The sequence below is a fragment of the Salarias fasciatus genome, chromosome 12 (assembly GCF_902148845.1).
Source record: "Salarias fasciatus chromosome 12, fSalaFa1.1, whole genome shotgun sequence".
Lineage (NCBI taxonomy): Eukaryota > Metazoa > Chordata > Actinopteri > Blenniiformes > Blenniidae > Salarias > Salarias fasciatus.
Genome location: NC_043756.1, coordinates 14,282,383 through 14,302,627, shown reverse-complemented (window position 1 = coordinate 14,302,627; position 20,245 = coordinate 14,282,383). Strand labels below are relative to the sequence as shown.

The 20,245-nt window shown below is 44.7% G+C and overlaps 1 protein-coding gene and 1 long non-coding RNA gene across 3 annotated transcripts; one reads left to right on the top strand and one right to left on the bottom strand.

The window, feature by feature from the left end:
• The first annotated feature begins 195 nt into the window (after nucleotides 1-195).
• On the top strand, nucleotides 196-18,617 carry inpp5jb (inositol polyphosphate-5-phosphatase Jb). Of its 2 annotated transcripts, XM_030104016.1 has the most exons (14): nucleotides 196-586; nucleotides 6,264-6,760; nucleotides 8,084-8,191; nucleotides 8,446-8,554; nucleotides 11,481-11,597; nucleotides 12,507-12,682; nucleotides 12,788-12,899; nucleotides 13,257-13,366; nucleotides 13,578-13,785; nucleotides 14,584-14,721; nucleotides 15,285-15,368; nucleotides 15,446-15,550; nucleotides 16,014-16,164; nucleotides 16,225-18,617. In XM_030104016.1, exons 2-14 carry the CDS (start codon nucleotides 6,276-6,278, stop codon nucleotides 16,461-16,463), a joined length of 2,142 nt encoding a protein of 713 aa, XP_029959876.1. In that variant the 5' UTR covers nucleotides 196-586; nucleotides 6,264-6,275; the 3' UTR covers nucleotides 16,464-18,617. The 2 variants fall into 2 exon arrangements, with proteins under 2 accessions (XP_029959876.1, XP_029959875.1); XM_030104015.1 differs by having other exon boundaries at nucleotides 16,014-18,617.
• LOC115397613 (uncharacterized) lies at nucleotides 5,994-17,860 on the bottom strand. The gene is made up of 4 exons (XR_003932523.1): nucleotides 17,794-17,860; nucleotides 10,726-10,739; nucleotides 6,262-6,266; nucleotides 5,994-6,005 (listed from the first exon to the last, which is right to left on the bottom strand). It is a non-coding gene; the product is annotated as an uncharacterized LOC115397613 (long non-coding RNA).
• Nucleotides 18,618-20,245: the final 1,628 nt, after the last annotated feature.

Here is a 20,245-nt window from a genome sequence, read left to right as displayed (position 1 = left end):
TTATGCGTTTATCATTTTGAGACAATAACTAGTCGGTGCTGGAGCTTTTCCTCGGGGAAACGTTGGGTCGCGAACGGGCGCCGTGATATGTCCCTTCTAGCTGCCGTAGCTCTGTGCGCCGCCGGGTCAGACGGTAATCATCCTCCCAACATCGCTGTCAGACAGACGGCGGCTGCTCGTTCAGGAAGCGCTGCTCTGAGCTGAAGGGCATCGGACTGCTGCAGCCCGTGGTCCGGACAGGCGGGAGGAAACATTTCCGAGAGATGTAATCTTCAGTAAAGCATCGCCTCAAACCCACCTGCTCCTCCTCCTCCTCCTCCTCCTCCTCCTCCTCCTCCTCCTTCTCTTCCTCCTCCTCTTCCTCTCTGCCATATCCACTCTGCCGAGCGAACCTACGAGCAAAGGGACGAAGGGAGGAGGAGAGGAAAGGAAGGAAGGAAGGGAAGGGAGGCAGGCAGGCAGGCACTGGCATGCCGATGGTTCTATCTGGAAGGAAAGTTCCCGGGGTTTGTGATTAACCTTTAACAGAGCGCGTCTCTTCCATTCCGCTGCACCTCCGGAGCGGCTGGTGAAATCCTCTGCACAGGTAAAGGTGGCGATTAATGAGCTGCACGCATGCGTCACGTTCAGCCTTCAAACCGATAACATGCACACGAGAAGAAATCAGTTGTAGTAATTGTTTTTGTTGTGTTCCTCGCGCCGCAGTTGTGTCTGAATGAGAAAGGAAATTGCTACAGTGGTTGCAACATTTTCGGTGAAACTGGCATTAATCAGGAAAACCACCTGTCAACATTTCTTTTGCAATAGCAGAAATTACGCTGATGAATCATGCACACTCTCACCCTGACACGCTCTGATATTTTGCACCCTCATCTCTTCCTCGTAAAACATACACATGCATGCAGGCGCCCATGTGTCTGAGATCAAATCTGATGCATGACAATACACTGTCAGAATGACCTTCCTCCTCTTATACAGCTGTAAAAAAATTGTCCTTGAAGTGGGAGTGTAATTAGGCCATCTACTATACTGCTCCCATTTTTTGTCAGCCATGGTATCTGCCATCTGAATTCCATTGTGTAAAACGTACACTTGCCTGCCAGAAGAGTGTACAATGTATAAACAGTGCTGTAGTGTTTATATTCACACAACTGTCCTGGATCAAATGGCATACCCTGTCATAAGGTGTTCCTCTGCTTCAACCATCAGGGCTATTTTCATGTGGATGTGCAAAAACTATTTATCTGACAGTCTCGAATATGTGATATAGCTGCTGCCAAACAGCAGGTTATGGACTGTATTCATGTAGAGTTACACTACTAACAATAAGCTAAAGATAATTGGCTTTCCAGTGAAATTAATGGAGAATGCAAAAAGTGATGTCACAGCATAAAAACAGGGCGATTACCATTGAGCACCAGCTACAGTTTGCAGAGGCACGGTGTTCCACTCTTGTTGAAGTGTGGCCCTCGGGCCATTGATGTTCTGGGGTTCAGAGTGACGAGCCTCTTCACAGAGACTCAGCTGATCCCACAGCTTTTCTGGTTTGAATCAGGTCTGGAGAAAGAGCAGGTCGCTCCATTTCAGGCACCTCCAGTCGTTTCCTAATGACGCCGTCTTTGATGAGCTGGCATGTTGTCGTCCATAAGGATTCAACTAGCCCTGATTAAATTACCCCACTCTTTTGTGATAACTCTCAACTGTGAAAAAAGAAAAATATGAACAAGTCCCCAACTTGTTACTGCATTTGATTACATTGTCATGTTATTTTTATGGCTAATATTGTGCGATGTAGATGCTGGTCAGTTATTTGCTAAATGAGATGTAGCTTTTGCTCCTCTTAACAACACGGTGGTCATTATCCAGCAAAAGCTTTTTAAGGAGAATAAATGAGCAAATGTTTCCACTTGGTTTGATCCCGTAATTGTTAATTGACAGAATCTGAAAGTGCATGGTACAGCACGGCTCTGCAAGCACAGACATTATCCTGGAGGTTGCCGGCTTGTTTCTCAAGTGTTGGACGGTAAGCAAAATCATTTTGACGTTCTCCAGCCTTGGCTATGACCTGATCAGAAAGATGAAGCCCCCTGGATGCAGGGGAGCGGTACTCAGTGGCACTAGGACCTGGAGGAGCCATTTACAGCTGTGGCAGCAGCTGCCGGTGTCTGCCAGGGTCATCATTAGTATCCCTGTCACAGGGGCATATGGCTCTGGAGGCCCGCCATACCAACACGCTGGCTGGCTGTGCAAGAAACACTAAAGAGGGCAAAATGTGGCTAATGTCATGGTTGGAATAGCCATGTCAACAAAACGCAGCCATGCAGAGTCAGAGGTTTAAGATGGTAGATAAACAGTGTGAGGTTACAGAAGGTGAGCCACACTGTTAAAAGCGTAGTATTATGTTGGCCCGTCCTCACGCTGACAGAACAGCTCTGGCTTGCTGAGGTTTGGGTTCCGTGTGACTTTTGAGGATGTGGTCTGCTGTCAGACACTCAAATCAGCTCTTTAAAATCCCCTCAAGCTTTAGAGAGAAGTTCTGTGGATTGGTTGTGGCTTTGCAGGACGGCCAACAGATCCATGATCAGATTGAAAGGGTTGGGATCTAATCAACACCCTGAAACTTGTAGTTCTTCAAACGGTTTCTAAACAGTTTCTGCAGTCTGACCAAAGGCCAAAGTCATCAGGGAACAATAGTGTTGAGAAGGAGTTATGTTATGTAGCAGCATTTGCAGTACTGCATATTAAAGGAATATCACATCAGTACGAGGAGCCATGCAGTGGAAGCTGAGCATTACCCAGAAACTTTACAATCTCCACAGGCTTGCTTCTTGTGTAGTGGTGCATTCTGCTGAAAAGTAGTTTTTCAGTAAACTATGGACACACAGGCCTCCACAATTTGGAAAAGCAATCACAACAGTTCTCCCACAGGATCTGCTCCTCAAATAACAACTTTGAAAAAAAAAAGGTTAACGTATGTTTGGTGTAATATAGTCTTACATCAGAACAGTCCAATTTCTTCTCATGCTCCTTAACCCAGTTTTAATGAACCTACCGCCACGAACACATTCACCACAATAACCACTGCAGTTTACAGTCTCTTACTCTCCTGTCTTTAAATCACAGTTGTTGTTTCTGCCTGTAGGTTTGAATGAAAGCTTGTGATTGTTGTTCTGCGCTGGATTGACGACCTGTCAGGGTGTTCTGATCTTTTACTTGGTCTTTTTCTTAATGTTTGCTCGTATCAGCTCAGATCAAAGAAAATGGACACATGCCATTTTATCAGTGTGAAAAAATGAAATAAGCTGCAGAGTAGCAGGACAGTTTCTCATTTTACATTCATGTGTTTGACCGATCACAGTGAGCTTACACTGTAAGCCAAGCGTCCAGTGGTGGTCTTCTGTGCTAATGAGGGAGGAAGGAAACACGAGCCAATCCCATCGTTGTGTTGCTTTTGTGCTTCATCAGTTTAAATGTTGTTTTTGACATTAGGCAAGAATTTAAGAAAAACACAACATGGCCTCTGATCTTGCTCTTTAATCACCCTTTCAAAACTGTCCGTGTCGTCAGTTAATCTCTGTAAATCAGCCAAGAAGGCTGGCGAGACCCTGCTGTTTGGGTTACATTACATCCTCCATGGCTCTCTCGGCTCTCACCCCTGAGGAGGGTGCGTGTAAACACTATGACACATTTGTTATAATCAAATCATTCCACTCTCTCCCTCTGTGAACGTGAGACGAATAGGAAGTGGAAGTCTGTCATAACTGCTCCCAGGAAGGGAAATAGTCGGCTCCTGCTAACTCTTAAAAATTTAGCTACACTCTATTTTGATATTTTGGTATTCACTATGAAATTTCTCCAATTTTCATAAACACCTTCCTTCTCCTTCGTCTTTTTGCCGGCATGCCACAGAGCACCATGTCCATTACCAGAGATTGTGAGCTGTGTGCGGCTGTTGTGCCAGTGGCTTTTAGGACTGTGGCACGTCGACGTCATCGATAGTGGCTGTGAGGCAATTGGCGGAGGAAAACAATGCAAAGCATGTCGCCAGAGGAGTGTAGGTGTCACTGGAGAGGGTAAGAGAAGGAGAGGGAAATTAAAAAATAGCATAGCAGCATTTTATAATATGAAAAGAAAGATATGAATAAGATGGGAAACTGAAATCGGTGGGTTGAACAATTCAGTGTCCATACAGTCGAGGTGGAACAACAGCGAATGGGAGAAGATGGCGGGAGAGGAAGGATTAGGGAAATGGTATGATAAGGGAGAAAGAGAAAGAAAAGGGGGATTAAAGCTGGAAAAATAGGCTGTGCCACAGGGAAGTGTGAGAGGATCAATTTGGAGACATTCAGCAACGAGACACAGCGTTGTCACTGTAGGGGCCGTCTCCATTGGCTCCGTCTCCCGCTCCCCACAGCTCGTTTTGCACCCACCCACTCCCACGTGTGGCGACTCGCTCTGCCTCCCCCGCTCGCTAAACGCCTTACATGGACCATAGGAGCACATCATGCCCAGCAAGCACCAGGTTATTGGTTGACAGAGAAGACCGGCATGTTTCCGGGCACATGTGGAATGCAAGAGGCGGCTCCCCTCTCTGCTTGAAAGTCATGGCCTCCCTCTGCTCAAGGTCGTGTGAATAATTATGAGAGAGCTCTGTTGTTCCTGTGTCCCTGAGCACATAGCCCCTTTCTCCCCACTGACCCAAAAAAAAAAAAAATGCAAGAACAAAGCCCAGGATGTGATTTCAGTGGAGTGGAGCATGTGACGTGTTAATCTTTGATGTGATTCGCACCCGAAAGGTTAGACATTGTCTCATCTGCATCAAAGAAATATGACATTAGCATTTTAGGTCTTTTTCTCATGCTTTGACCATCCTTGCATGATGGAACTGGGTCGGACAGCCAGGGTTTTGTGCCCAAGTCAGCTCTTTTAAGGCTTAAACATGTCCACCAGCACAAAAGCGCCACATTTCCGAATGTTGTTTGTGACTCCAATGAAACCAGAAAATGTAAAATCAACAGTAATTCAGTGACTTCAGGTCTTGTTGTGTTATATATCAACAACAAACGGATAATGAAGTGTTTTGTTTATTTAAATCCCCTCGTTCGTTCTTGCCGTCCTCCTCTGCTCCTCGCCTGATCTCTGTGTTGTTGGTTTGCTGTTCCGGACCAGGCAGCGGTTCTTCGTGTTAGCGTGCGGCTGGCGCTCTGAGCTGATGTGAACTGACTGAGCATCTCCCTGGTTACCGGAGCACCGGCAAGGAAGCTTAGGTAGACCCAGAGAGCACGATGAACCAGATTTTTTTTTTTTTTTCCTTAAAATTTTCCATCCAAACCTGGCCGACATGGTAAAACTAAAATTTCTCTTTGTGCTCTGCGGCTGTCATGTTTCAAAATTGTTCTTTTTCATCCACCCCTGCAGCTGTTTTCAGCTGTTTCCAAGGCTATGGGAGGGCAGGTAATTGAAAAAGTCACGAGGCAGGTGGGAGCCGGAATGACTCACTCATTCGCGTTGCTGGGTCAATAGGATCTCTTGACAAACCTGCACTCTTCAGATGAATCAATTTGTCATTTCTAAAAGCGGCTGCATGCTGTGCCTGTACGATTCTTTAGGGATAGAAATCATTTATGTTAAAGAATTAACTGCCTGCACCGCTCCAAAACTCAGTTTGGAATGGGGGAATACAGCAAGACATTAGACAGACCCCTGGAATAAACATCCATTTTCAAATATTTGGCCATCATTCATGCATCCAAACATAGAATAAACACTTCAGTTTCACATATTATCTCTTCTCTGCACAATCCTGTCTGTTTTTAAAATGAGGTTTCCCTCAGACATGCCATAATTTCTCTATCTTGACCCTCTGGGACCTCTGGTGGACCGCTATGGCTGAATTGTTGACGCCGTCCCGACGCCAGCTGTTCACTGAACCGTCCTGCCCGGTCCATATGTTGAAATGTCCTTGGGCGCTGAACCTCAAGTCGCTCCCACTGGTGTACAAGCAACTCACATGGCAGCCTTCATCATAGAAGTGTGAAAGATCGCTTGTGCTAATAGGAGAATGTGACAGGCCGTGTACAGAGGGTAGTCAACACTGAACGCTGGTAAAATGTGGTTAATATTTTAAAAGAAAAGGTAAAAACTACTGTTACTTTGCTATCAGAAGCAACTGCGACCCTTTTATTGGCTTCTAAATATTCAGCATGATAAATGTGCATCATACAGGGGTAAATTTTATTTTTTTGTTGTTGTTTTTGTCACAGAAACTTCAAGAAATGGACCAGGATAATCTAAGCCAAAGTCAGAAGCAAGAAGACAACCCAAATTCAGGAGGTGAAGCTTTAACGACGACGACGGCATCGTCGGATACAGAGGCTCCGGCCGCCGATCCCACCACCGGCCAGCCCGCCGCTCCCGCCAGGCCCCGGCGGCCTCAGCGCTGCGCCAGAGTTGAGGCATCTGTAGACATCTCCGAGCCCAAAGCTCAACCAGCTCCGCCGCTCAACCAGGAAGAGAGCGCTCCTGATGGCAGTGCGGCAAGTCATCCCAAACCGTCCCGCCATGCGGCAGGCAAGCCCCCGGGGGAGCACGCCGGGCCCGGTGCTAAAGCCGGTCCTAAAGGACACCCGGTTAGGGCCGCTTCAGTCCCCCACCCAGCTGCCAGTCGGCCTGTGCCCGCCCACCTGAACCCTCACGCACAGCGAGCCTTCTCCGTGGCGGGTACAGCCGACACTCAGCCTCAGACCATGGAAGACTTCAGGCAAGTTTCCTCACCATTGTGTGTGTGTGTGTGCGTGACTTAACTTTCATGCCTCGGCTTGCCTCCACAGGGACTCTGATTCCCACGCGGCTGAAGAAGATTTTCTTTGGCACTCTGAGCTTCAGTGCATTCGCTGACACTGCAGGGCTGCATGATTATCATTGACATGTGGCTTCACCGCATTTGTAAATTCGCTAAGTACTGTTATCATAATTGACTCGTTCAACTAAATATAGCATGAAGCTGTAGTGCCACTTAAGTTCAAATCAGTTGTTTGACATAACTTTTTTCACATGAAATTAAAAAAAGAATTGTGACAAATCTTCACATGGATGGTTTCAGTTGAATAGTTTATGAATCATTTTAAAGTCAACTTCTCTGAAGTGATATTGCAAAATCATATAACTGGTAAACCGGTGAGTCAACAACTTTTACAGCCAGAATATGACGTCGTTAAGAGTTAGAAGCACAGACGACAGGCAGCAACAGTCAACGTGAAAACACTCAATTTAGGAGTTTTTTGAGTAAGTAGTGTGTAAGTTTACTTTCTTTTTTTTTAGCTATGTGATGGCCTTAAAGAGCTCTTGCAGAGGTCCATCTGAAGTAGTTAAATATGAGCCAGGTGTAGAGAGAGGTGGAGGTTTAATGACAGCATGGTGGGAAAATGACAGGTTCTTCACAGGAAAGTAATTATTTACTGGGCTACAGACATGTGAGTCACAATGGTGACACTTGTGTTAGACGTGGAGGTCACACTTAGAGGAGTTTTACTCAAGCCATTTCAACAGACACATTAACAATGAACAACTCCAGAGAAAGCACACCAAAGGTGACTATGACAGACTAAATGTACCCACCCTGCATGTGTTTAGAGAACATAACAATCTGAAAAACCAAAGAGCAGGCCCACAATAGTGGAGTTTTTCACTTAAACTCTCACTTCTTCAAGTGATCCGTATCAATCAAATGTGGTTCAATGAAGTCTGACAGTTTGCAAGTCAATTAGAAATCCTGTCCGGCTGCTTGGAGTCAGAGCGATGTGTTGTTCACTGGGTATTCCTGGAAACACTGAATGCTCTTTCCTCTCTATATGATTTAAATTCATTGGTGAGGTTGATGAGACGCTGTTACGATCAACACCTCGCATAATGTGGCGAGAAGCTGAAATAAAGAGCCGTGCTGCTGGTGCAGCTGTCAGGAGGACAGAGTTGAGGCTTTGGGAGAATTTTGCTTGTTTTCTTTAAAACTGTGTCGGTTTGGACGCAGATCAGATGGATCTTGCAGTTTATTGTTATTGTTGTTGTTGTTTGTTGTTTCCTTCAGGGTGCACATCATCACTTGGAACGTGGGTTCGGCCGCTCCACCCGACGACATCACTGCTTTGCTGGGGCTCAATGTGGGCGACGGAAACACAGATATGTATGTTATCGGGTGAGTGTCGGCCGCATTTGTCCTGCTTCCCTAAAATAAAATAGATTTTCTCCATTTATGTTCACTTGTCCCATCTTGGCAGAGAAGACAGTGGCATTAGTGAGTAGTCAGATTGCAATGTGCTTCCCATCATGGAGGGAAAAAAAAGGATTTAATTCATCATTTAATGATCGAAGCTCCCTCTCATTAGATCCTCTTACGTCTGTGTCAGTGTCTGACCCTTTTGCTCTGTTCTGTGTCATTTTTTCTTCAAGGCTGCAAGAAGTGAACTCGATGATTAACAAGAGGCTGAAAGATGTCCTCTTCACAGACCAGTGGAGCGAGGTCTGCATGGAGAGACTCAGCCCCTTCGGTTATGTGCTGGTCAGTAATGGCTTTTGCTGCAAACACATATGCACACGCTAGTGAAACATTCAACAGCTTCGATTCACACGCGTCACATGGCCGCTGATGAGATCTCCGCTTCTTGCTGTTTCGACTCATTTTGTTCCCACAGCGGCTGACGGGGCGAGGGGGGTGATTTATCGCAGAGGTGTAATGTCAGCGTATCTCCCGTCTTCCTCCGACTGTCGAGATGAAAATTTAAAGCGGAGCTCCAGCTCTCACCGTGTCTTGATGTCATTTTTTTTCCTACCTTCACATCTCCTTAGCAACCTTATTTTCTATTTTCCAATCTGCTTGACATGCTCAGTATGGAGCTAATATGTTAACCTTTTTCCAGGAAAGTGATCATTCTCCATAGAAAACAGTATTTTTACAAAGAGCTCGAAGCTGTTTTTACATTTACCTCCATTTTTGTTTCGGTAAGGATCAACTTCCCCTCAGAGAAGACACTTATTTGATGCATTTGAAAGGAACCTTCAGCAAATAAACTACAGTGCAAATGTTTTACATTAAGATATACTAGGCGCGGTATGCCTTGGACTGGTCGTCAGTGGAAAACAGAGTAGAAGAGACAATGACATGCTTACAATAACACCTATGGGCAATTTACAAACACGCAGTAACCTCAAGTGCATGAGTCTTTGGGAGGAAACTGGAGAAGCCAGAGGAAGCCCACATTCACGGACAACAAGCAAAAAACCAGAAAGGCCACCCTGGACTCCCACTCAGGACCCTCTGGCTATGAGATGAGAGCGCTAACCACTCTGTGGCCTAGTTATTCATACTTTAAAGTCTTAAAATTTCCTTTGATCACTCTGTGATTTAAATTGTGACAAGTTCCCTTTGAAGACATGGTGAGACAGACAGAGAGCTCAAGTCGTTTAAAGGAAGGTCATATTTAAATAAAGTCTCACTTACGATAGGATTGTATGCTATAATTGTTGAAATTTTATTTTCTTATCAACTGTTTGATGTGCTGGCTTTTTTTTTTTTTTTTCCCCCTCATTGAGGATTTCATGCCGCAGCTGCGGTTGGTGTTCGTCTGGCCGCCTCTGAAGCGACGCCGGGCTCTGCTGGCGTGGTGAGCCAGCGAGCGTGAATCAGCTGTCGGGCCCAAAGAGCTAGACGAACGTCTCCCAGGGTGCTGTTTTATTTTTGGATCCTGTCATTGTCAGTGTTGATGGGCCTCCAACAGCGAGACTGACGCTGCCCTCCGGCTATCTCCTGGTAGTTTAAATCTGGTTAAACTCATCCCCCACGTGACGTTCGTGCGTGCCTCCAGTGGAGAATAGCAGCGTGTAGGCTGGGATGTGGAGGCTGGAGTTTGTCAAGATTTGAAGCAGAAGGAGTCTCAAAGTGGTGTCGCTGGCAGCCGTCTAGTCAGGACATGGTGGACAGACGTGTAGTAACAATACGCCCGGCCTGCTCCCTCTGCTTTGAGACCGTCGGCTCGCACGGCCTCGGCGTCAGGTCGGCACTGTTAACTGCTGCGAGCGCAAGAAAGCCGACTCAAATTAGCCTTTCACTGCAGCAGCGCTCAGCGCGCAAGACATTTTCCCCCCATTCTTCACTGCGCAGCTTCTGCTGACTGTCATCATCATTTCTGTTCAGCCAAGCTGCTATTTAGGTGCACGCTATTAGTGAGGACAGCATTTTCTGGCCTTAATTTATAATTACAGCTCGTTCAATCATGTGAATGTTTCGCAACACGACTTTTTAGACCCGACGTACTTCATCTACCTCATTGTTCTGTCAAATTCCAACAAATAACACCTCTTCATGCGTTTGTCTAATAAGCAGCATCTGTATCCATTCAGCCTCTGTTAAAATCAGTATAATGCCGTTTGCACAGAATTAACTTAAAAATCCCCGATCTTGGTAACGTCTTACTCACTCACAGCTCATGTGCTCAGTCATGTGTGTGTAGTGCAGGGTCAGACATATAGAGCTGCTCATGTACACTCTCACTAACTCGCACACTTCGTCTCACACGTTTGTCTCGAGGCCTAAATGTCTTTCCTGTTCTCAGCCAAAATATAGCTTGGCAGCCTTCAGGAGCTTCCACTCTCTGCTGACGTTGATAAGAATTGCTACTCACTCGCAGAATTTGCTGGCAGAAGTGCACTCTCTCAGACTACACACACACACACACACACACACACCCCTACCCCTGTCTGTTTAAACACACACATCGTAAAATGTCGGCCCTCTTTACGGTTCAGTGGAATCTATTACGCAACAAAGTCGTTCAAATAGCCTGTTAGTGTACAAGCAAGAGGGTCTTCTGTCACGTGGAGATTTATGCCTCCATTACTGCCCTCAGGCCGTTTCAGGCCGGGTGTGATTGTGCCTCTTCAGACTGCGGTTGGGGGTTGGGATGTGAGAACGGCTGGAAAAAGGGAGAGCGGGGAATGAGCATACAGATCTGGGAAGGGGGTTGACATTGCGTGCGGTCTTGTTCTGCTCACCGGATGCATGATATGTCCTTCCAGTTATGCCAGAGGAATCTATTGTGGAATTTTGCACCCCATTATGTAGTGCAGATGTTGGAGAGGGGAGAGGTCTGACCATCAAACCCCTGTACTGTTGGCCTTTCTCCTGTGAAGGGATTCACAGCCGCTGCGAGGGTCCACCCCGGGCTGCAGCGTCTATCATGTGCAGCGCTTCATGTAAAGCAGTGGGAGCAAGGCTGTGGGCCCCTGCAGGGCAGAGTGGAAATACACGACGGTAGAAGACGAAGAGAGCGAGAGAATGCAGAGATGCTTCATAAACATAATACAGTCACCCCGCGGTGCAAGGGAACTTTACAGCCGCTGTTTTTTTGAGACGTCACGCAAAGTCCCACCTACCAATCTGACTCGTCCAGTCACGAATGCGTTTCCCGTCTCCTCCATCCGCCTTGCAGGTGACTTCCCAGCGGATGCAGGGTTTGTTACTGCTGGTCTTCGCCAAATACTTCCACCTGCCGTTCCTCCGTGGAGTCCAGACCGAGACCACCCGCACAGGCCTGGGAGGCTACTGGGTGAGACGACCGCAACGCTGTTCTCAGATCAGCGTTGTGCGACACAAGCCGCTCCAGTTACTGCACCAAGTATTTTTTTCATACTGAGTTTTTTTTAATTTTCTTATTTAATTACCCAGCAGTATTTGAAAGAGGGATGATGGCTGTTCCAAACTGACAGAAGAAAGAAGGCATTTTTTCATGCACATTCTTTTCACATGCATGAAAAAAGGCATTAAAAGTGGAATATAATTTGTTAGTTAAATCCTGATTCATCCTTTTCTTTTTTTTTTTAAATGCAGAGATATATATTGGTTCACAGCCAGTAATTATCGATGCTTGGAAAGTCAAGCATAACAGAAATGAACTGGAGGCAAAGTACAAGTTTTAATGTGCGCTGACTGGCATAAGAAAATCAACCGGCTGCAACAAATAGATATGAGGAAGAAGTATAGATTGCATTTTAAAAATACAGGCTTGATGAAACATGTCACTGAAACACAGATGGTATTGGACTGATCGCCCCAAACACACGTCCTTCAAGTTATAGTGTAATAATGCATGTATTTCACAATTCATAGTAGAACATTTTTGTGTTTTAGTGGGTCAGCTCAGACAGTGAGAGAGAACGTGCACACTCATCCGGTTCCTGCACTGCACACTTCACTGCTAGCATTAAATATTCATGTTGCTCCCCACTGGTGTCTAATGAATAAACTTCCTGTCGTCTGTGGCTGAGACACATGTACTGACACAGTTCTTATTGTCTCCAAACATTTTTTTTCCATCACACTATTAATTCATTCATGGATTCAGTTTTGTTTACAGTAAAATGTTAGATCAGCTCAAACACCTCCCTGCACTTGTCCCCAGGTAGCGTTCATCCTCTCAGTAACCGTCTGGTTTCCTGTCTGCCTCCTTGTGCTACAGGGGAATAAAGGTGGAGTGAGCGCTCGCATGTCGGTGTTCGGTCACACCATCTGTTTCCTGAACTGCCACCTCCCGGCTCACATGGAGAACTCCGAGCAGCGCATGGAGGATTTTGAGAGCATCCTGCAGCAGCAGCAGTTTGAGGGCCAAGCTGCGACTGGAGTCCTGGACCACGAGTTAGTTTGCTCACTATATCTCACACACACACACACACACGCACATATTAAGCATCTTGTCAGACTCTTGTTTATTTTTTTTTGTATTTTTATTTTTCCCCACAGTGTAGTGTTCTGGTTTGGAGATCTCAATTTCCGCATTGATGACCTGGAGATGCAAGTGGTAAAAGCAGCCATTGACAACAACAAGTATACCACTCTGTGGGAAAACGATCAGGTAAAAATGACGACTCTCTTATTTCTGAGAATATAAATCTCCATGCAGGATAAAGGTCTTACTGAGGCTTTTCCTGAAAATCAGCAGACATGTGTATCATACTTAACCTGAATTGTTTCACTGTAGTTTAGTTTTTAATATTTTAATATTCTGTACATTTCTCCAAACTATAAGATGCTATTCAATCTAAAACAATCTGAATTTGTGTGACGCCTTGTCACTTCACATGCTCATGCTGCATTATCCTGCATTGTGTCGGTATTACCACTAGAGGGCAGTGAAGGAGCTCATTCTTTCCGAGTGGAGAGCTGCATCTCATCTGCTGAAAGTGATGTTCACTCACTCCCATCTTTACAGCTGAATATGGCCAAAGACAGTGAGACTGTACTGGAGGGATTCCAAGAAGGACCGCTGAAATTCCCCCCGACCTACAAGTTTGACGTTGGTACGGATACGTACGACACCAGGTTGGTAATGCCAGAGGTGCTTTTTTTGATTTCCAAGCCACTGCTCTGATATCTAAGCTGTAATCAGCACGCTCTCCTCTCCAAAAGGTCCTCACTAGCCCAGAGCATGACAGCATGCATTAAAGACTTTGTTTTCCCCCCCTTATGTGTATTTTTAACCATTCCGTGTTTATTTTTCCTCCCTCCTCCTGTTTTTCCGGGGGTATTGCAGTGGGAAGAAGCGCAAACCAGCGTGGACCGACCGCATCCTGTGGCGTCTGAGAGCCACGGCGCCTGCCGGCGCAGCGCTGAGCGGCGGCAACCGTGGCTCCATCTCGGGGCTGACCAGCGGCCCCAAAGTGACGCAGCACTACTACAGAAGTCACATGGAGTACACCGTCAGCGACCACAAACCGGTCTCATCCATCTTCACCCTGCAGGTGAGACACAGTCTGTTTGTTTGTTTGTTTGTTTGTTTACTACACTACAGCCTTATTGAAGTCAGTTATATTGATGAACTGTATAAAAATAACTGAGAAAAAGAACAGGCAGGCATGGCTCAACTCCTGTAATCATATCGACTATATGAAAAGCATTTTTCTCAGTGTATAAAGAGCTTACTTTTCTAATACATCCTCAGTTCCGAAAACAATGGGCTGCTGTGTTAAATGAAAAACAAAATGAATTTCTTTTCATAAAATAGTCAAATGTCTTAGTAAAATTTAAATGTCTGATCTGTAGGTCTTTTTTTTTTGTTAGATTTATTTCAAATTGACTCACCATGTGTATCTTAAAATCACTGCATTGCCTTTAATTACATTTAGTTCAGTGTCCTAATAACGTAATGTTTTTTTTTTTTTTTTCGAGTTGTGAGAAAGTCTGTTCAAAGCAGAAAGGTTTCAGAGGGAGATAGTGGGACACATTCCTCAGAAAATCCTCCCAGAGCTGGTTCACTCTGCATTTATCTCCTTCTCACAATATAAACTGCTCACTGACTTTCAGTCAATCACTCTCGTTTTCTTTTCTTTTTTTTTTGTTCTTTGAAGGACATTAGTTTTCGTTTACATAATGAACTATAATTCATTTGACTCATTAGTGGAGACATTGTAATAATAAACACCGTTTGACAGTTATATCTGAATCCTCGTGATGTTTGTCTTTTCTCATCCAGTATGAGCGTCGCTTTTCAAAGCAGCATTGAAGTCGTGGCTCCTGATTGTTGTAATTGTGTGTGACAGTTCCCATACAGGGTGGATGTTCCCCTGGTCACACTCATCGTGGAGGACGAGTGGAACAGTGTTGCTGATGCCACAGCGATATTCAAACACGTGCCCAGCTACGCCCGCAGCTCCTGGGACTGGATCGGACTGTACAAGGTAGCTCGGTCTGCGTTATCAAATGATGTTTAACGTTTGAAAAATCGACAAACTCAACATTGTGCTTTCATGTATTTACTTGATTTTTAAATGAATAATTGACCTTTGTTCAAATGAGTTGTTGTCAAACGTTTTGGAGCTGCAATGCTTTTTTCCCTCACTTCTCGTCATCATTGCGAACAGGACCGAGGACCTTTTGCCTGTTATTAATCTTTTTGTTTGCCATGGATTGCCCTCTTAATCGCTCAGTGATTCAGACTCTGAATAGATGTGGGTGAGGAACAATCACAACAGCACGTCCTGCAGAAGGCAACAGCAGGTGCACCTTGCATCATGCTTTGGCTTTTTGAAAAGAAACTGCCCGCCCTGCAAATTCATGCTGACGGTGCGGCACTGATGCAACACTGGTCAGAGGTTGAGCTCCTTGAATTGATGTCACCAAACAACCTAAAGGCAAAGTAACTGATAAAGAAAATCAAAGAAAAATTTTACAAAAGCAAATTATAGTGTTTGGTGTTAAGTTTGGTCCATTGGATGGTGATGCTCACTGCTGCTCTCTGTAGGTGGGATTTAAACACCACAAAGACTACGTGGGGTATGTGTGGGCCAAGCAGGAGGAAGCTGATTTTCATCGTCAGGAACATCAGGTAATCTGGATGTGTATTACCGTCTGGCCACAGTTTATCGTCTGTAACATGAAATAAATGTCTCGCTGTTTCTCCAGGTAACCTTTACTGAGGAGGAACTGCCCAAAGGCTCAGGGGACTTTATCTTGGGTTACTATAGCAACAACATGAGCACTATAGTGGGAGTAACAGAGCCATTTCAGGTAATCATGATTCACTGACTTCTGAAGGTTCCAAACGATGTAATTGCTTTGACTGCTCCTGTTCTCATCTGAGTCTTCGCCCTGTGTTGTGCTTCTGTTTGCTCTCTGCTGCTCCTGTTCTTTGTTTTCATGTTTTAGTCTGTGACTTATGTCCATCTCTAATGAACGACAGACAGTTGTTAATAGAAAAAGAAGAAAACATACTTTGTTAGTCTCCTTGGGGAAATTCCTTTTTCCATATTTACCAACCCTGTTTCTAGGACGCAGTGAGCAGCCACAGGATGGCACTCTGGGGAGCCGATGGGGTCAAGGCTCTTGCTCAGTGGTGACCTGTCCACTGTGGGAATAGAACCTGTGAACTCCAGCCTCTCGGCCACCACTGCCCTCCAGACTTACCAGAATCATAAAATTTAACTGTCCGTCTTTTTCCATTCCCTCATTTAGTTTTTTCGTCTCTTCTCAGATCCAACTCCCCACATCAGGTCCTGGGATCAGCTCCTCAGACAGCTCCGACTTCAGCTCGGAGGACGACAGCACCGTCGTCATGAAGATGAGGTCCCGCAGTCCGAGTCCGGGAAAGGGCAAACACCGCAGGCATCGCACCGGCAGTCGCAGCGGCAGCCGCCCCGGCAGTCGCCCCGGCAGTCGCCCCGGCAGTCGCCCCGGCAGTCGCCCCGGCAGTCGCCCCGGCAGTCGCCCCGGCAGTCGCCCCGGCAGTCGCCCCGGCAGCCGCCCCGGCAGCCGCCCCGGCAGCCTTGAGCAGGCTAAACTGAAAGAACTCAACACCGGTGATGATCCTTCTTCAGGCAGCAAGACAGAGAGTGAGTCTGCAGGACGCCCAGCAGGGGGCAGCAGCCCCCCGCCGTCCGCTCCTGCTGAGAAAGACAAACCTGCCGAGGATTCAGGAGTGTGATGCACTGCCGGGAGTTGCTGTTGTCACAGGTCACATCGTCACCTGTTGTGTCTTTTAATCCATATATCCACGACACTGTATATTTCTCTATAATGAAAATGTACAGTTGCTGATGCCATTCTTTTCAGGAATAGCCGTCTGGTTTGTCCAGAAGGTTTACTTTGCCTTGAGTTGATTATCAAGATGTGAACATTGTATGTGTCTTTTCATTTGGGAACCGTTTGCTCTCTCCTGTGTTCCCTCTCTATCTTTGTCCGTTCTCAGGTGTGGACAGTACAGGGAGCTGACAGCTTGCATTAGAAAAATCTCAAGGATTTACAAGTTATTTAGAAGAGTGGTTGCGCCATCCCTTCAGAAACCATGGCCCCTATTCTCTGCTTGAGAGTCTGCACTGAGCCAAGCAGCAGTCGCGTCAGCAGACCGCCGCTAAGTGACAGAACACGTTATTGGAACTAGAGATGTGATAATTTCCACATAGACCTGACTCATCAGAAAAACTGTTAGCTGTAACTGTAAAACAAAGAAATGGATCCATGTCTCCATCTCTGTCAGTAGTCTCTCTCTTAAGATGGACATTGCCATTGTCGCATGGCTTCTCAATGTGGCTCCAGCCCAGTTTGCTTTCCCTGCTTTGGCAGTTCGGCACACAGAACAACATGATATATGCAGGGAGCCCTTCAAATCACCCATTAATGGGAACAAGTCTCTGCACGGTGCATAAAAACAGCAGAACCAAAGTAGGCGGGGACTGATGTTCATGAGGCTCATCCACTTGCAGCAGCGACAGCCCAGCACATGTCTGCGTGGAGAGTGAATGTGGGCGAAAAGACCTTTAAATAGACCGCCATATCATTGCAGGGGGGGGGACATGACGGGCGTGGGAGGATGGCGATCGGCTGACACCGCACAGCTGTCCACTCACAGCCGCTTGATTGACTGTCGGCAACTTATAGTGGCAACAACCGCAGCGATGCCTGACCTATCAAAAACTGCTGATAGACATACTGAACTTGATGCCAGTCAGTGCGCCTTATCAAGTGCGTAGAACTCCACTCTTTATTTACTTCTGCCTTCATTTGATACTTCCAGCAAAGTCCGATCAGATATGGGGATCTAGCTGGTTATTCAGGAATTACACTGAATAACTAAGATGAGGCATTTTCGCCCCACGTGGTATCAGTTAGCTGTCAAATTGTCCCAGGCTGTTGAGTTTTGCACATTAACCGATCACCTAAAAATCACTTTGTTTTGATTGCACATTAGCGTAAATTGAAACTATACCTTTTTCGCATGGCATGAACAACATTTCACAAGCAAAAAAAAATACCACAATTTTAATCTGAATATCTCATATCAATGTGAACGATAACTCTACTGTGTAGAGCTAATGCAGAGATTTGTATTTACTGTAGTACAATACAAATCTGACACGCTCCACTTTTGTGAAATGTCACACTGTTGTTGGAATATTTCAAGTAAGTTAAATATTTTCATAATAGAATTTTTTTTTGCTTTCATGGTTCTCACATTGTGATATATTTTTGTTTTCATTTTGTTTGCTTTCTTGCTCAAATCCTCCCTCATTGATCCCGGTAATTAGCGGAAAGTGACAGCAGTTGCAGTAGTCGTGTTGCGTTGTTACTGTTTGACCTCTGATGCACCATCTTATACTCATGGTACTTTTGGGCTGTTAGCATAGGACAGTGTAGACTGTTGATAGCTGTAACCTCAGTGTGTGTCTGTAACAGGTTTTTAATGTGTATGTGTTTCACTGGAAGCAGTGTGTGTGCATGTGTGTGTGTGTGTGTGTGAGAGAGAGAGAGAGAGAAAGACTGGCAGTGAATAGGGTGCGATCCTGCTTGCATGGTTTGCTGCTTTACATACTGTACATTCCAGTACTGTGGTATTTGTGCCGTAAAGTGCTGTTTTTGACTCCTCTTTGTCATAATCGTGGCTGTGAAAATTTGTTAGAAAATCATGGTAAAAGACAGTGTAGGACTTCAAATTCAGCATAAATTTTAGGTGAAGAGTTGCGGGGTCAGTGTACCTGCATAAATCTGAAATCCTGGTTGGATCATTTCCTTGTGCTTTCATGTATTCACTTGATTTTTAAATGAATAATGGACCTTTGTTCAAATGAGATGTTTAAAAAAAAAGAGATTGTTCTACTTTAGATAATTTAGATGAAATTGTTCAGTGCTGCAGTCATGAACAGTGACTATTTATTGTGAAATGTTAACAGAAAAATATAATGTATAGAGAATGTTATTGTTTTGTAATTACGTGGCTAAGATAGAAGAAAATGTATGTAAAGAGTAAATATGAAGTACGTTAGAAAATATCTAATAGAAGACAATCTATGCCGCAAAGTTTATTTTAATTAAATCATGTATTTATTTTCTTATTTAACTGTTATATGAGCCTGAATTCTGCTGGCCAGTGAAGGAGCATTATCTCAATGGAGAGAAACGATATCATACAGTTACTGTCTGTTTCTGTAATGAGACGGTTATGTCTGTGCAAATTCAGATCAGATGTTGCTTTAATGGTCATAAGTGCGGATTGTTAAGTCTACAAGTGTTTGAATTAATGTGATTAAAACTACAGAAAAAAAAATACAGTAATCCTGATTGGTGGTTTGTATCTGTGTTGAAATATTTGGTTGGAAATACAAAAGGCTTTATTTTTCAGGGTTGTTGTTTTTTGTTCTCCAATTCAGAAACCAATCTAAAGAAATAATGCATTCTCTTTCAAGTTGCCGTCTGCCTCTTCCGTAAAATTTTTTACACATAATGCCATTGTTTGAAAAAACTGTATGATTTTACTTATGAGATCAACTGTGATCAGTTTTGTTCAAATGTTTTTTTGGTTTTTTTTTTCGCATCCTGTGTTTACTGAAGGCGTGTTTGGGTACAAGTGAACAAATTACTTAAACCAACAATACATCCGAAGAGCAAATAAGGGGAAAATAGCCTCTGGGGTCATTTGCCATCATTGTAGTCTTTTCAGTTTTAAAAATCAATTAGTGCAATTACTTGACAAATAGTTTTAGTTATGTTTAAGGGCTGCACTTTTTTTTTTCTTCCTCACTTCTCATCATCATTACCAACAGGACCAAGGATGTATTGCCTGTTATTAATCTTTTTATTTGCCATGGATTGCCCTGTTAATTGCTCAGTGATTCAGACTCTGAATAGATGTGGGCGACGAACAATCACAACAGCGCATCCTGCAGAAGGCAACAGCAGGTGCATCTTGCATCATGCTTTTGCTTTTTGAAAAGAATCCGTCCGCCCTGCAAATTCATGCTGACGGTGCGGCACTGATGCAACACTGGTCAGAGGTTGAGCTACTTGAATTGATGTTACCAAACACCTAAAGGCAAAGTAACTGATAAAGAAAATCAGAGGATGCGTTGACTAAAAGATGCTTTGTGATTATATAAATGAAACTCCCATATAAGAATCAGCTGATGTCTTAATTTATTCATCTGTTTGCAAAGTTTGTTTCAGCTGGAAAGATAGCATCTGGAGATCAAAGCCACACTGAGGCATCGTCTTTATACATTAATGTGGGATTTTGAAGCACGATACAGGAGGTTATCAGTGGTGCTTTATTTCAAACATCTCCCTGAATCTCACAGTACCGACTGCTGATTCAGGATTCAACAAGGTGACAAAATGCAAACTCACTGTGATAAATGATTGATATCTACAGATATCCCTAGACTGAGATCATGAGCAGGATGTGAAAGTATTCTGGATAGAAATCAGGAAAGATGT